The sequence below is a fragment of the Drosophila gunungcola genome, chromosome 3R (genome assembly GCF_025200985.1).
Source record: "Drosophila gunungcola strain Sukarami chromosome 3R, Dgunungcola_SK_2, whole genome shotgun sequence".
Lineage (NCBI taxonomy): Eukaryota > Metazoa > Arthropoda > Insecta > Diptera > Drosophilidae > Drosophila > Drosophila gunungcola.
Genome location: NC_069139.1, coordinates 4,356,721 through 4,371,993, shown reverse-complemented (window position 1 = coordinate 4,371,993; position 15,273 = coordinate 4,356,721). Strand labels below are relative to the sequence as shown.

Here is a 15,273-nt window from a genome sequence, read left to right as displayed (position 1 = left end):
GTACTTGGAATGTCGAATGGAGGGGGTCGCTGGTCCTGACCATTTCATTTGCAAAGTTGACTTGCCCTAACTTGGCTAATATGGAAACGCACTCAATCCGCTTTTCTAACGCCCCTTTTCACCCTTTTCAGATTGGCACCAACAACTGCACGGCCCGCTATAGGACCTTAAGCGGCGGAATCGGGGAGTCGCCATCGCTGTCGCCCAGTCCCTCGTCGGATTACGAGGACATCGGAGTGACCCGGGGTCACGGATGCCTGCCGCCCAGCCTCCTGGCCGCCAAGGCCAAAAAGAACGGACTGCCGCACGGCAAGGCGAACACCATTTGCCAAAAGGCCACGGTGCATCATGTAAGTTAATTAAACGCTAATGCTTAATGCCCAATGCCACAGGAAAACAGAAACCGGTTTCTGCAGGAAGAGATGGAGAGAAGTGCATTGAGATGCAGTCACCACAGAGATTTTGTTGACACATTTTGTAATTAGCCAGATTGCCCATTGCCAATTGGCCATTGCCCATTGGCCGTTTGCATATGCAATTGGCCTCAACTAGACCTCGGCCCGAAAGCCACATTATGGCCCGGCTCGACCTAAACCTAAACTCCTCTTGGCCGCCGCGACATGCACTCTAAATGCAAATGCCAGTTTAATGAGTTTTTATGGCCGCTTGCACTGTTTTTGGCGGCGGGGTCGTAAAAGTGAAAGTTCATCTCGGCAAAACTTTCGATGCGATGCGAGTCGAGGCCTGCCAAAAAATATGAGCAAAGTTTTATGGTGTCCAGCTTTAGGAGGTAAAGGCTTATGGCAAAGCAAAACTAATGCTGACTGCACTCAAACATAAATCTTACACAGAAAAAAACTTATAGTTAGATTTCTGTCTTTATTGGGGTTTTCAAATATAAGTTTGCATAAAAATTACGTTTGCTAAATAGATAAAAAGCACTAATTTTTATTTTTTTATTTTTATTTTTAATATTAGTTTCTTATTTAAACCATTTAATTTGAGACTTTATTGTCTTTGCATTCGACAGCAAATATAGAAAAATTCAATTAATAGTTAACTCTTTTGACGCTCTGTGTAAGCAAAGCCAAGTCCCTTCTCTTCCTGGGCGTATTGGTATGTTCGTTTTAAACTTTTTAATGATTTAACTAACAAAACTTTCCTGCTGTTCTTGTTCTGTTTCTGGTGTTCTGGTGCGGCTCTACCCTTCGACATGCAATTTATTGCACAACGCTGACGACGACACGGATAACAAAAAAAAAAAAAAAAAAATAATGGATAACTTTCACTACGGCGCTGGGCGGCTTGGCTTGTTTGGGGATTGTCAGTCGGGCGAGATGCGTAGCTCGGCAAAGGAAATTGGCGCATTTAATGAGAATGGACGAAACTTTGTTGCCACAAAGGATACGTCGAGGGATTTTAGCAATTCCCAAGATAATACCGACCGTGGCAGCATGAGCGATCAGGCGTTTGCCTGTTCGGCCAGCTCCGTGGAAAGTTTGCCCAGCGCATCCGGTTCGAGTAAGTACGGATAGGAGTAGTAGCAAGTGCGGATATCTGTGTATCTTTGTCTGAGCTCTGAGCTGGCAATTTAGAGTTTTCGGGTTTGATTTTGTCTGCAAGTCTGCAGCATTGGTGCTCTGCTCCATGGAAAAATTCCCAGACTGACTTGCCTGCTTGCTGGCTTGCATATTGGTCTATTAACAGTTGTAGTTCTTGTTGCGGTTTTTTGTTGCTCCTTCAAATTTTGCAAACTTAATGAATTTTTAATGCACTTGCTGCTGCTGTTGCCTTTTTTTTGGGGGGGTCAAAAAGGGGCAAAGATTGCAATGTCTGGGGCGTGGTTAAATGAAGGGCAACCGCTTCCTTTTTAATGAACAAAACTTTTTGGCCAAATAAAAGGCAACATCAACGTAGCAAGAGGACTACGCTACAATGGGTGGCAACTTTGAAAAGTGCAAGGAAAAATACTTTATTTTTCATGTGTCCAGGACACAAAGCAAGGATTAGCCAAAAGCTTTGGCCAGCAAACCAAACCAAAAGCAACGCAAAGAAAACAACACAGTGCCCAGAAAAATAATGGAAAACTTCAAGTGCATATTTGAATATTTTCGGGGGTGTGTGTGTGTGTGTGTGTGTGTAGGTTTGTGGGGGTGTGTGTAAAAATATTTGAAAAGTTTTTAATTAACCAAACGAATGAGTGTGAGTGGGGCAAGCATGCATGGCTGGGTGTTTGTCCATAGTAAATTCCTTGGGTCCTGCGGCTAATTGGCTGTGGGCGCATTAATTGGAAATTTGCCAGGACAAACTTTGGCCCAAAAAAGCAGGGTAAATATTTATCAATCTCCCCCCCTTCCTCTCCGAATCCCTTCGCCCACAGGCACCCAAGCGCTAGTTCGTCCCGGCAGTCCGCACAGCTCGATTTCGGCCGAGGATCGCACCTCGATGGCCAGCTGCATCTGCAAGGCCAAGGCCCTCGTGGATAGTTTGCCCAATCCCTACGACAAGGAGGCACTCAAATTCAAGGTGAGTTGGTGAAACGTCAAGGGTCCTTTGAACACTTAATTGCATACAGGAATAGAAATCTCTAGCAATTTTGAAAACGATTTATTTCATTTATATACAAAATAAATATAATATGTTTCCTTTAATTATTTATTCCATAATTAAAACTATGTTTTAAATTTAAATGAACTTTTCAAATGTTAAAATCTGTTTCGAAAATATTTACAAAATTGTAGGATTTCCATAATTAAAGTAACTAAAAACGGAATGGTTGCAAATTAATTCGAAAATATTAAATTTTTGGACTTAGGTACGACGTTTTATTTTTACCAGTGTCCTTTTTTAAATATTCCAATAAAAATTAAGTTAAATCTGAAAAAGCTTTTTTAAATAATCTGATATCATTTTCAATAGCCCTTTAAAAATATGTGTTTTTTATTTTTTTGTTGGCTATTAAGATGCTTTCCTAACTACTCAAAAGGATTTCTCGAAGCATGCTAATCTAATAATTTTGTGCTCGCATCTGCAGAAGGGCGAGCTTATTGATGTGCTGTCGATGAACGCCTCGGGCATTTGGAAGGGACGATGCCACGGCCGCGTGGGCCACTTCAAGTTCATCAACGTGGAGGTGCTGCCGGAGCAGCGCATGAAGAACTCCAGCAGCAAGACGCTGGCCCCCGGCTCCCGTTTGGCTAATCCAATGATCGGCAATGGCAACGGCAGCAGCAGCCACAATGGGGGACCCTGCTCCGTGGAGGACCTGCTGATTCGCATCGGACTCAAGGAGTACACCTCCGTGTTCGTGCTTAACGGGTAAGTGGTGTAGATGAAACAAATTTACCAACAATATTTTTTGTTGGATTGTTTCACCTATCGTTCCATTTGCAGCTACGAGGACCTCGAACTCTTCAAGGAGCTGGAACCCGCCGACCTGGACTATCTGGGCATTCTCAATCAGGAGCATCGAGCCAAGCTGCTGACGGCTGTGCAGCTGCTGCATGACATTGAATGTAAGTTTAGCAACCAAAAGTTCCTTTTTAAATACCTAAATAAGGGCTTTATTTATGCAATGATTGCATTTCAGTAAGGCGAACGCATGAAACTTGTGGGTTTAATAATGTGTGCTTAGATTTGGATTTTATGATTATTTGTTATTACAAACTGTAAAAAAAACTACAAACAAATTCGTTTTATCTAAGGTTTTGAACATAGACTTCAAACCTTTAAGTACATTTTTAAAATGGGTACAATACTAATACCTTTAAGACTAAATATTAATAAAGTTCCGCATTTAGATTTAGATTAGATATTAAATTTAACAAATCGTAAGCAACTACACTCAAATTCGATTTATCTTAGGTTTTGAAGAATAAATATATAAATAAATTAATCAAATTTAATTTAAGACTTGTCTTAGTTAATTCTAGCACTCATTTTGTTTAGTTTTTGAATATTGACTTTATAAACATATATTTAACCTGGTTAATAGACTGATTGCTTCACGACAAGTCAATATTGCGTATATAGCTTTAAAAACAAAGTTCAAATTAACGTCACCTTTTAAGGAATTGTGAAATTCATAATTTTAAATCTTAACTTTATTGGGCAATCTAAAATACATTGTATTTTTTATCGGCTCTTCGAGGGCCTATAAAGAGAATGCTGATAAGTTGATTGTGGCCATAAGTGCGGTATTATAAGATAGTTTCAAATACTTGTTCTTGCGTTCGCCCTTTTGTTTGAGTCATTGCTTAAGTAAACCAACTGTTGATAAAGCCTAACCTAACCCAATCTCACCTCGTACTAAAAACAACCCATTCCAACACACACCCACGCATACTCACAGCTACAAATTTCGCCCGCACAGGCTCCGATGTGGACATAGCCGGCTCCAGCTCAGAAAATGATGAGGCGCGGCTGAACAACATCAACATCAAGCACGGTGCCTCGCCCTTTGGCCGTCGGCACTTTCCCCGCGACTCTGGCTGCTACGAGGGATCGCCGCTGCCCAGTTCGCAGACACCCACACAGGCGGTAAATTCGACGGACGAATCGAACAGCCTGGACGATGTGGTGACCAAGTGCTCCAGCGAGATAATGAAGCGCGTGGAGAGCGCCCGCCGCTGCAAGGATAATCCGTTCAAGGCCACTCTCCCGGGTGGCGGTCGCCTGGGGAAGAAGTCCTTTCTCGGCGGCAACGGCCTTATGGCGGACGATACGCTCACGCGTGGCGGGCTTAGCGAGAAGTCGAGCGATTCGGGGGTCAGCAGCAGTTCGCTATCGTCGGGTCCGCTGAAGAGCAGCACTTAACATTTGCCCACCATACTGGCCCACGAGCTGCTGCTGGGCGTGGGCTCGGGCTCGGGCTCGAACTCGAGCATGGGCATGGGCATGGGAATGGGCCTTGGTCTTGGTCTTGGTCTAAGCCATGCACCCTGCACCGGCACCCTGACGCCCCACCACAGCCTGGCCACGGCCACCTCGCCAACCGCCCATTCGGCGCCGCTGGGCAACATCTGCAACACGCTGCCACATGCCCCGAGTTCGGGCCTGTCCAGCAATCTGCCACTGAACCGCAACCTGGTGATGCTGCGCAATCACCTGCGCAAGAATACGAGCAGTAGTGGTGGCCTGGCAGGAAATGGAGGAGGCGGCGGCGGCGGCGGTGGCGGCTCAGGAGCATGCGGTGTGGGAGTGCAGCTGCTGCAGGATCAGGACGACCGGCTGGAGGATCAATAACCCATTTACTACATCAAGTTCTTAGTTTAGTCTCCCCTTGAGTTAGGTGTATTTCAATTGCTGTGATTCGATAGTGAAAACAAAAGGCCAACATGCGTCTTTCAGTTCAAATGTATAGTATGTATAGAGAGAGATAGACAGACAGTTAGGGAAAGAGAACGGTATAGTGGGGAATGTGTGCTTAGAAAGAGATAGAGAGAGAGTTAGTCAGAGTCAGTCAATCCTTCCTCCGATAATGTTGGCATTTACACAAATATATGTAACACCTATATATATATATATATATATAAATATATATACATAAATACAGACTTATAAACATACACATCTGCAGAAAAAGAAAGAGAAATTTTATATACTTAGAAACGTAACAAAAAGATGTTTTGACTATTTTTAGTTAGCCTCAAGCTATGTATTGAATAAGACTTGTTTATTTGCCATTTGTTTACTGTTTAATTGCTTTGTGTATGCATATTTCTCAACGTGATATTGTGAAACGTCCAACTTGAATTGCATTTTACATAGATTCATTTCCAACGTTTTAATAACAGACACTCAAACATCCACACACACAGAAGTTGATTCCTATTTTAAGGCACACTAATCTGAGTGCAAGCAATAGACCAATTCAATTTTAACAACCAAACGAAACAAAATGTTTATATACGAAAAAAGATACAAACATAAGAAGAAGTTGAAAAGAACAGAACACCAACTGCCATTCGAAACTAATTTTAATTTGTTAAACTCGTATAAGGACAATGTAAATGTAAAGGGAACGAAGAATGCATCGTGCAAATCCGTCAGAAACTTGTAAAAATTAATGCCGAATATTGCCAAAATCGAGCAAAGAAAAAGTAATGTACGCTAAGCAATATTTTCAAATCGTAGAGCGACTCGTGTCCGGATCGTGTGTACATATATAGGATTGCGATCCAGTTAAGAATTATTATGCCACTTATAGAAGATATCAAAACGTATCCACTATGAGCGATTTAGCGATAATCAAAAGCAGACAATGAAATTAGTCAGGCAGCGCAAATGTTTTTAATCAGTTTCCATCAATTAGTTAAATAAATGAACGAATATTTATCACGGCACACGAACTACGAATAACATATTAAAATTTAAACTGATTAAATTACATATTAAAGTATAGCATAACTTAGCGTAGAGCATATGATTCTAATATAGCAATTGACTAAATGTAAATTAGTTTATTTGAAGAACGCTTTGACTTCTACTCAGAACGTAATTAAACCTGAACATATTTTGTGAACATAAGATATCGATATTCGTATTGTAACTCAATTAACTCTAATCGCAAATAAATTAAATCAAATTTAAACAACAAACAAATCGCACGTGTTACAGCCAGACGAAGAAAAGGGTTAAAGACAGATAATATATAACGAGTGGGTCGCATCGGATGAGGAATACCGGATTATAGGCATTTTTTTAAATTTAACTATCCAAACTACATTTAAGTGTTTCAACTGTAAATTGTAACAAAGTCAACAAAAAGAATATTTATATATTTAAAGACGAAACGAGAAGCAGACACAAAACGAACACAACAAACACACAGCGCATGTGCTAGCATTTTCTAATTATCACTGTAAAATGATGTAATTTAAAGACAGAATATATAAGCAATATTAAAGTTTAACCTTACAAGGAGCCACAAAATTGATCATTAAGTCAACACATTACAATTGCAAAACAAAAAACCAGTAAAAATTCCAATACACAAAGTAAAAAAAAAGGGAGAGCGCAAACTAAAGTATTCAGAGTTCAGTAAATTTTAGAAGAAATTTTCAAAGAAACCAAAACAAAGTGGAAAACGATGATTCATGTTTATGCATAAATCAAAGTAAAATTCTTTAAATAAAAATGAACATATCTAAAAAGTAAATAATGTTGGAAATTTGTTATTATTGGGATTAGGGGAAATATTTGTTGCATTTAAAATGTTATTTCAAGGGCTTGCAAGTAAAGTAAGTATATTTCTAGTTATTATGGTCATTACCGTTCATTGACTCTTATTGGCATTGACTTTCCCATACCCTTGGCTCTGCTCTCACTTATTTTTCGATGGGTTGAGCTCTACTTAAGGCCCCCATTTCGCTTTTGATCGGGCAAAAGAGACCGCCTCAATGGCTTTAAGAAGCAATTCGGAGGAAACTTTCAGTTCCCGGCAATTGGAAGCTGCCGAGTGACCTCGCCAGCTCAAGTGATTCACCCAAGCCCCAAGCCCAACTTATGATTACTGAAATGTAAACGATCTCCGAACCAGGAACCCTTGAATCTCCGACGCGCTCTAATGGCCGCAGTGACTTGGTGTCGGTGACAGTCAATAGATTAGCACAACGCCGACGTAATATGCTCTGGTTAAATTTACAGATCCACTCCTTATCCCAGGTCTATACAATCTGATGATGGTGGCGATGATGATGATCATGATGTTTATTCATAGAGTGACAGTCGTCGCTGGCTTAGTTTTTACAACGTCTAGTCCAACGACGACGACCGGGTACTGAATTTGCGCTTAAGTGCTTTAGTAAATTGTTAAATTGCTTTTGTCTTTTGCGCGGCCAGTATATGAAAATATGAAAATTGATATTATTGCATTTGCACAAGTCGAGCCAAGTGGACTTCTATCTCATTGCCATCAACGTGTGTTCTCGGCTTGGTTTCAGTCGCAGTCCCAGTCGACAGTCAAATGCGGCAGTAGCTCGAGCAGAGCTCCAAGATAATCGTGTATTTTTAATCTAATAAGCAAATAGAAACCACAGTAAATAAGGTGTAAAATACGAATTTCAGATAAAATCCTAGCGAAGTGCAAGTGCAGTGGGTTTTGTCAAATATGGCCGTATTCTTAACCTAGGATTAGTCGTGTGTCTTTGCTTTGTCTAGTCCCCAAAAATATTTCTGTATTCCTAACCCCAAGACGAATGCAATCGTCTCCGTCTGGCTATCTTATCTGTTGCGAGGCTTACGAGCCCGCTGAGCTACTGGCTTATGGCCTCCATAAAGATGAAATTGCATCTGCAATCGCCGGGTGGCCCCCATATCAATCAAAAGAGTTTCATTTATGTAACTGACACAACAATCGAAATGTAAACAATTTTATGACTACTTCTTACACTCTACTATACACAATTCCGGTTTCATTAAAAGGCAGTTAACTGTTTGTGCTCGTATTTGCTGTCCCCTCGATTATCATGATGACCCACCGTGCCCTTATCAGTGGCTGTGGAGAAAGGTGATTAGATTCGTGAGCTTCATGGAAAAACATAACCTGCTCAACGGGGCAATCACCAATTTCAGTCAGAATTTGGACAGGTTCACAGTGCCCGCTGCCTGGCTCTGGCAATGGTTTAATACATTTGTGTATATCAGATAGACATTCTGTTATCAGTAATTCGTTTTATAATGCCCGTCTTGGCCTGATAAGTCGCCACTCAGAACTGTTGGGGCACTTAGAACAGCACCGTTGTGTGTTGGCCACAGTTGATGAGCTCTCGCAGGCGCCAAAGTCAAAAGTTTCACCGTTCCGCGGCGGGATGTGAAAAGTGTGGTCTAGCTGCCAAAATCCGTTTACATTTTCAAATATCCCTTAGATTGGGATGAAGGCTGAAGACTATAAACCAAAAATCTAAACCAAATTACCCAAAATATCTTTTCAAAGTGTATGAAATATATTATTAAAACCTTAAACTACCTGTGATTACAATTAAAAGTTAAGGTAAGTGAAAAGTGTCCATATTGTATTTTATAATATTTCCTTTGACGACAACCCATAGAGAACGAAACATTTTAAAATTGGAAACAAAACATTTTGGGTACAAATAATGGATAATGGATTAACAAACAATTTAAAAAGTAAAACGCTTCATTCAAATATTAAAATGCAAATTTTCTCTGTGTAGCCTCATCTAAAAGCAGGTGTTTTATCAGAATAAGTATGGATATTTTCACAAAATAAACATATGCTATTTGTTAAAGAAGTGATAAGTGAAGAATGTGTATTGTTAGAATCTCGCACACGTTTGCTTTATAATACTTTTGGTAAAGAGATACATCCTTATTATCAAAGGAATAAATAAATAAAAATGCACGGAAAGCTCACAAATAAAATTATCTCTGACAAAGTAAACATTATAGAGTAAAAAAAAATTATATTCACAAGCTTAAAGCTACTTTTAATCATAAATGGTTTTATATCTTCCAATCCAACAAATCATATAATTTTCAGACAGTTTGGAGATATAACCGAACATGATTTTATATTCATAATTTAAAGATTTTAACAACCGATCGGCGCCAGCTGTCTGAATAGGAACCCCCGACAATCTGCCGGAGCTAATTGCCTCGCAATCTCCCCATCTTTGGCCCAGATGCCATAAAGATTAGTCTTCTTATCGGGCCCTACGACTGACTGGGGACTAAGACACAGCCACTTGGCATACTGGCAGTGAAAAATGAGAGACAAGAAGGAACAGGCGAACAGCCGCAAGGCCTCCCAGGTCTCGGGACACTTTTCCCAGATGGACGTGGACGATTCGGAGTTCAACGATCCCTTCCAGACTTTGATGGAGAAGGCTGGCAACCATGGTCGCTATCAAACGCTTTATAATTTCGTATTTGTCGGCGGTTTGGCCTTTTGCGGAGCCATGATCTACATGAACATCATTTTGGCCCTCAACATACCCGATCACTGGTGCACGGTGCCGGGAAGGGAGAATACTAACTTTACTATAGAGGAGTGGCGCGACATCACGCTGCCCAAGTAAGTGGGGGACACCTCAACCGAATTCAATGAACCGAATATTAATTTGCAATAGACAGGCCGACAACCGAGACAGGGAGACGTTTAGCAATTGCCTAATGTTCCACCAAAACTTCTCAGAGATCACGGACTGGTCATCTTGGAGTACCAGCAATCGCACAAACAAAACAGAAAGTGAGTAGAATAATATAAAGGTATTTGTTTGACTTTTGGGAATAGCTTTTTTAAAAAAGAATATCATATTTTATAGAAATATATTTGTACATTTAACTTTAAATTTCTTATTTCAGTATTACATTTACTAAATTCATAAATTTAAATTTAAGCTCAGTAATGAAATATGTCAATACTAAATACAATAAATTCTTAAACTTCAATGGAAACTCAGTAAAGAAATATTTCACAACTAAATGCTCCAAATTCTTTAATTTTAATATAACTTAACTTTTCTTTTATGCTTAATAAAGTCAACATATTTTTGAACAAGTTAAAGCTCCGAATAAAGTAATCCAATTAAAAACGTAAGAGCGTCATACCTGCTCAATTTATGTGCCTCTTTTATTTGCTTTATAAGCATTTATTTAACTTAACTTTCTGTTAAACCTCATCAAGTACTGGGCTTCATTGCCAAATATTTATCGAGCTACCCATCATTTCCATCAAACAACTTTGAAGAGAAGGTAAATACATACGTTTGCCGGATTAGTGGGGAAATTACTTGGCCTCCTCTTCCTCCCCCTCCTTCAGCCTTATAGATATTTGCAACTTTGCACTCGAATGCATTTTACGACCACGCTCCCCGTTCGTTGATCGTTTTTTGTTTTTTTTTTATATATTTAGCCTGCCAGAATGGCTGGAGCTACGACAAGACCTGGTACGAGAGCACCATCCCCACGGACCACAACTGGGTGTGCGCCAAGGATTTGTTCGTGACAAATGTGTTCGTGGTGGGTCGTGTGACAGAGGTGGCCGGTTCATTTATATTGGGACAAATGGGCGACTCGTAAGTAGCACGGCCACCTAACTAAGTTATGGCAGCGGCGGTAATTGAATTTGTCCACTTGTCCGGCAGTTACGGTCGCAGGTTCGTGTACTACATCAGCGTGGTGTTCTGCTCCCTGGGACGCATCGGGTCCATCATGTGCACCAGCTCGTACACGTGGTTCCTCATCATGTCCGGCATCGTCGGCCTCACCGTCAACAGCCTCTTTCAATCGCCCCAAATTATCGGCATGGAGATCTCGCGGGAGTAAGTTTTTCTTTGCCCCAAAACTTTTCGTTCAACTTTTATTGCTCACCCACTCCACCGAAAATTGTGTCCAGGGAGGACCGCAGTCGCATCGCCTTCTTCCAGAGCTGCGGCTGGTCCATCGGCACCACATTGATGCCCCTGCTCTACTGGTGGCTGCGCCACTGGGACTCCTTCATGTGGCTCACCTCGGTGCCCACGGCAATGGTCCTGCTCTTCTCCAAGTAAGTCACGTGGCCCAAGCCCTCCCAAATCAAATCAGCTTTCACGTTTTCATCGTGACATTAATTACTTCTTAAGTTCTTCAATTACCCTCGTTATAAAATAATAAGAAACTTTCCAGAAAACATAAAGCAAATCTAGTCTTTACCGTAATTCAAACAATTTTTAGTTTTCAAATAAGAATGTGAGAATTGTACTCATAGAAAATTAAAATATTCGCATTAGAAATGAAGAGCAAATCTAGGCCTTAACAAATGTCAAATAAAGCTTAGTAAAGCTTATTAAAATATTCTGATATAATAGAACATAATTATTTTATGTACAACCAATATGGTTGTATTCCCTGAATGGAAATCCATTTAAGCTCTATATAAAACCTTTAGAACTCTTTACTCACCGTTCAAATCCTCGTTTAACCCCTTACATAATCTTAATTTTCCCAACCAGATACGTAATCGAATCGCCCCGATGGTTGATTAGCAAACAGCGTTTCCGCGAGGCCATTGTCCAACTGCAGAAGATAGCCAAAATTAACGGCCATCGCTTTGACATGACCGAGAAGGAATTGGCCGAGATCTACAGTCGCGACAAGCAAGAGGTCACCTACGGCATCGCATCTCTCTTTGCTGGCTGGCGGCTGGCCCGCAACACCATCATCATGGGCTTCAGTTGGTGAGAAACGTCGATAAACTCAGAGAAAAAGTTTTCGTTTAAATTAAGAGACAAATTTAGGACAATAAATTGGTATTTTTACAAGAGCATAGTCTTATAGCATTAGGAATGTATTCTTAAATATTCAGTTGTTAAGAAACGAAGATACTCTGAGAAAAAAAGTTGTGGCTTAAACTTAGAGAAAAATTTAGGACATTTCTTTTGTTTTCTTTACAGCAAATTAATTTTAAAGCACAAGAAATATATTATTTATTTGATTTATTATTGACATTTTTAAGATTTGACAATAATAATTAAAATATGTTCTTAAATTGATTCTTTGTATTTATTTAATTTTTTCCAATACCCAAAAACAAATTGTTATAGAAACTATATTATTTTTACATGAATTTTGAACAATTTATTATTCTTATTTTCATTATTTTTTACTCCCAAATTAATTTGACAAATTTCAAATACAAATTCAAAAATTTTGCAACAATTTTTGTTCCACTGCATTGAGAATTTCACACCGAAAGCAATTTGCATGTCTAACTGGCGATTCACTCCGCTTGCAGGTGCGTGGTGGCCGTCTCCTATTTCACGCTGGTGCTCTTCAGCTCCCGCATGGCGGGCAATCCGTTCCTCAACTTTTTGTACCAGAGCATCGTGGAGATTCCCGCCTACATTGTGGGTCGCTATATGGGTGAGTGTTTGGTATTGGGTGTTGGGTGTTGGGTGCTGGGTATTAGTGCTGCGGGGCGTGACGCCGCGCTGATTGGAGCAGTCCATCACAGGTCCATTGTGAATCCTGGTTGCCATTTTCTTTTGCAGGCGATACGTATGGCAGACGCTTCACCAACTCGATATCGTTCCTCGTTTGCTTCGTCTCCTGCCTGCCCATCATTGTGTATGCGAAGGACGAGCGGTACGAGAACCTTATGATCTACGTGGCCACGTTCATCAAGTTCCTGAACGCCCTCACCTTCTTCACGGTGAACCTGCAGTGCCTGGAGATCTATCCCACATGCATGCGGCAGACGGGCGTGGCTCTGGGCACCATCCTGGCCAACGCCATCGGAGTGCTGGCCCCGTACCTGGTCTACCTGGGCACCAACGTGGACATCCGGGCGCCGTACTACATCCTGGGCGTCCTCTTCCTGCTGGGCGGCATCGGTGCGCTCTTCCTGCCGGAGACACTGCACAAGAAGCTGCCGGACACCATGGAGGAAGCGGAACACTTTGGACGACACGATGTAAGTGCCATCATTGTCCTGTTTTTTATTTGTTTCAATATCGCGAGATATTGACACTAATAACAACCGCTGATTTAATGAATCTTCTTGTAACTTATAAGAAAACCCGTCAAATTTAGTAGGTTTTTTAAACTTTCTGAATATTTTCCTTTAACTTAATATTTTAGGGACCCCTTCCTTATACATCATTATTACTTATTATCACTGTTTTTTTAAATTCGCTATAATTCCAATTCTACATTTTAAAAAAAAAAACTAAATAAATTTAAAACGGCCACGCAGAAAAACTAATTGATATGAAATATAACTCGTTTTGATGAAATTCAGTTTCTATTTGATATGTTCGAATAGTGAGAAAAGCAAAACATTTATTTTGTTTTTTTAAATAAATTGTACATTATTCAATGATAAAAATTATATGTGTTTGCTGACCTGTAAATAACCAATCAATACTTGAAACGTTATTTTTCTGTGTAACTAAAAATATAAAAATTTAATAAATCTTGTGGCTTATCATCAGATTTGTAATTTTAAATTAAAATAATTTATATAAATCAAAAACATTTTCACATTCTTATAAACTAAATGATCAGACACGCGTTTTAAATGTACCTTAAATCGGGAATATATATAAATTCAAAAATCTCGCAAGCAAACAAGCCACTAAATATAAAAGCAGCAGGGGCAATTTCACTGCAATTACTTTCTCTAAAGTGGCAAGAGAGTTTGGCAACCGCTTCTTCCGCTTCATGAGCAATGAGCCACGACGATGGAGTTCTGCTGGCACATCTAATTTATAATCTAAATTATGCAAAGCAGCCGTAGCCTAATTTCATTTTTCACAAATTTAATTTACAGAAATTCTTCAGTCTGCCGAAACCGCCGCCGGCGGCGGAGAAGGACGACAGCCTGTCATCCCATCCGGAGTTGGCCAGGCTCAAACGCTCGGAGACGGCGCCCTGAATCCCCCGAAATCCCGGAATACCTGAAACCTGAATTCTGAATCCTCGAGACCGAGACCGAGACCGGCGAACTCCTTCGAACGCCTCGACGGCAATCGATTCCATTCCCGTTCGCCATTCCCGATCCCCTTGTGATGTTACGTTAAGTTTTTGGCCCCAAGTATTGCGAATAAAGTATTGTTATGTAGGCAGCCGTAATAAGACCCGCATAAATCACAAATCACCGAACGCGCCACACCATCGGCGCACAAAGAAATCGCGGCAATGAGTTTATCAGCGCATCTGTCAGAAATTTACAAATTACCTGGGGTGGCTAATGCTGTGGCTAATTTAATAAATGGTGCGCCACCAGCACACATGGCGTATGCGTAATGCGTGGCAGGCGCCTGATTTATGCATGTTATGTATCAATTTTTATCACCAGTTGCAGAAATTGAGCCCTCGCCTTCGTCTGTCTCCTTCTGGCTGGAAGTTGGCCAAGTGCTAAACTGTAAGCAGCCACTAACACCGAAACCAACTGACAGCGGAAACGGGAAATACAACGTATTTGAATGAACAGAAATGGCAAGACGAAGTTGCGATGCACTACCAAAACGTAAACTATAATAGCAAATATAAGAACAACTATTAAATTTCATCACTAGAAGATGAAGAATATTTAACATACCGTTGTACAAATTAAAGCCAAAAACATTTAGAGATATGCCTTTTTAAAATCGAATATCTGTAAGAAAAGTTATGGCTTTAGAAGTGCTAATATTAGGTCACTTTTCTGCAAAGCCATTTTTGGAAAAAAAGGAAAGGGGTACCATCATTAAAATATCAAGAAAATCGACCCAAATTTTCAAACCAACATTTAAATGCAGATTTTCAGAGCTTAAAACCACAAACTTAGAG

At 40.4% G+C, this 15,273-nt stretch overlaps 3 protein-coding genes across 11 annotated transcripts in view; all 3 read left to right on the top strand.

The window, feature by feature from the left end:
- The window catches only part of LOC128262157 (sterile alpha motif domain-containing protein 5-like), a 161,720-nt gene extending 156,179 nt beyond the window's left edge, over positions 1-5,541 (top strand). For 3 of the 6 annotated variants that reach the window (XM_052996298.1, XM_052996281.1, XM_052996265.1), the window contains 6 exons: positions 132-350; positions 1,329-1,521; positions 2,381-2,526; positions 3,035-3,318; positions 3,394-3,515; positions 4,373-5,541. In XM_052996298.1, coding sequence (XP_052852258.1) covers positions 132-350; positions 1,329-1,521; positions 2,381-2,526; positions 3,035-3,318; positions 3,394-3,515; positions 4,373-4,815 — 1,407 coding nt within the window. In that variant the 3' untranslated portion in view covers positions 4,816-5,541. Of the gene's footprint in view, positions 1-131; positions 351-1,328; positions 1,522-2,380; positions 2,527-3,034; positions 3,319-3,393; positions 3,516-4,351 lie in introns of all 6 variants that reach the window. The other 3 variants (XM_052996273.1, XM_052996258.1, XM_052996290.1) reach the window with 1 other exon arrangement.
- Positions 4,885-7,162, top strand: LOC128262271 (hssA/B-like protein 37). The gene has a single exon (XM_052996441.1). The coding sequence runs from the start codon at positions 4,885-4,887 to the stop codon at positions 5,242-5,244; it is 360 nt and encodes a 119-aa protein (XP_052852401.1). The 3' UTR covers positions 5,245-7,162.
- A 791-nt stretch (positions 7,163-7,953) lies between these two features.
- Positions 7,954-14,567, top strand: LOC128266135 (carcinine transporter). Of its 4 annotated transcripts, none has more exons than XM_053002427.1 (11): positions 7,954-8,047; positions 8,868-8,992; positions 9,551-10,036; positions 10,092-10,210; positions 10,877-11,039; positions 11,109-11,285; positions 11,360-11,509; positions 11,955-12,179; positions 12,737-12,864; positions 12,993-13,414; positions 14,273-14,567. In XM_053002427.1, the coding sequence occupies exons 3-11, from the start codon at positions 9,729-9,731 to the stop codon at positions 14,375-14,377; spliced, it is 1,797 nt and encodes a 598-aa protein (XP_052858387.1). In that variant the 5' UTR covers positions 7,954-8,047; positions 8,868-8,992; positions 9,551-9,728; the 3' UTR covers positions 14,378-14,567. The 4 variants fall into 4 exon arrangements, with proteins under 4 accessions (XP_052858387.1, XP_052858390.1, XP_052858386.1 ...); XM_053002430.1 differs by having other exon boundaries at positions 9,503-10,036; XM_053002426.1 differs by lacking the exon at positions 7,954-8,047 and having other exon boundaries at positions 8,133-8,992.
- The last annotated feature ends 706 nt before the right edge of the window (positions 14,568-15,273 follow it).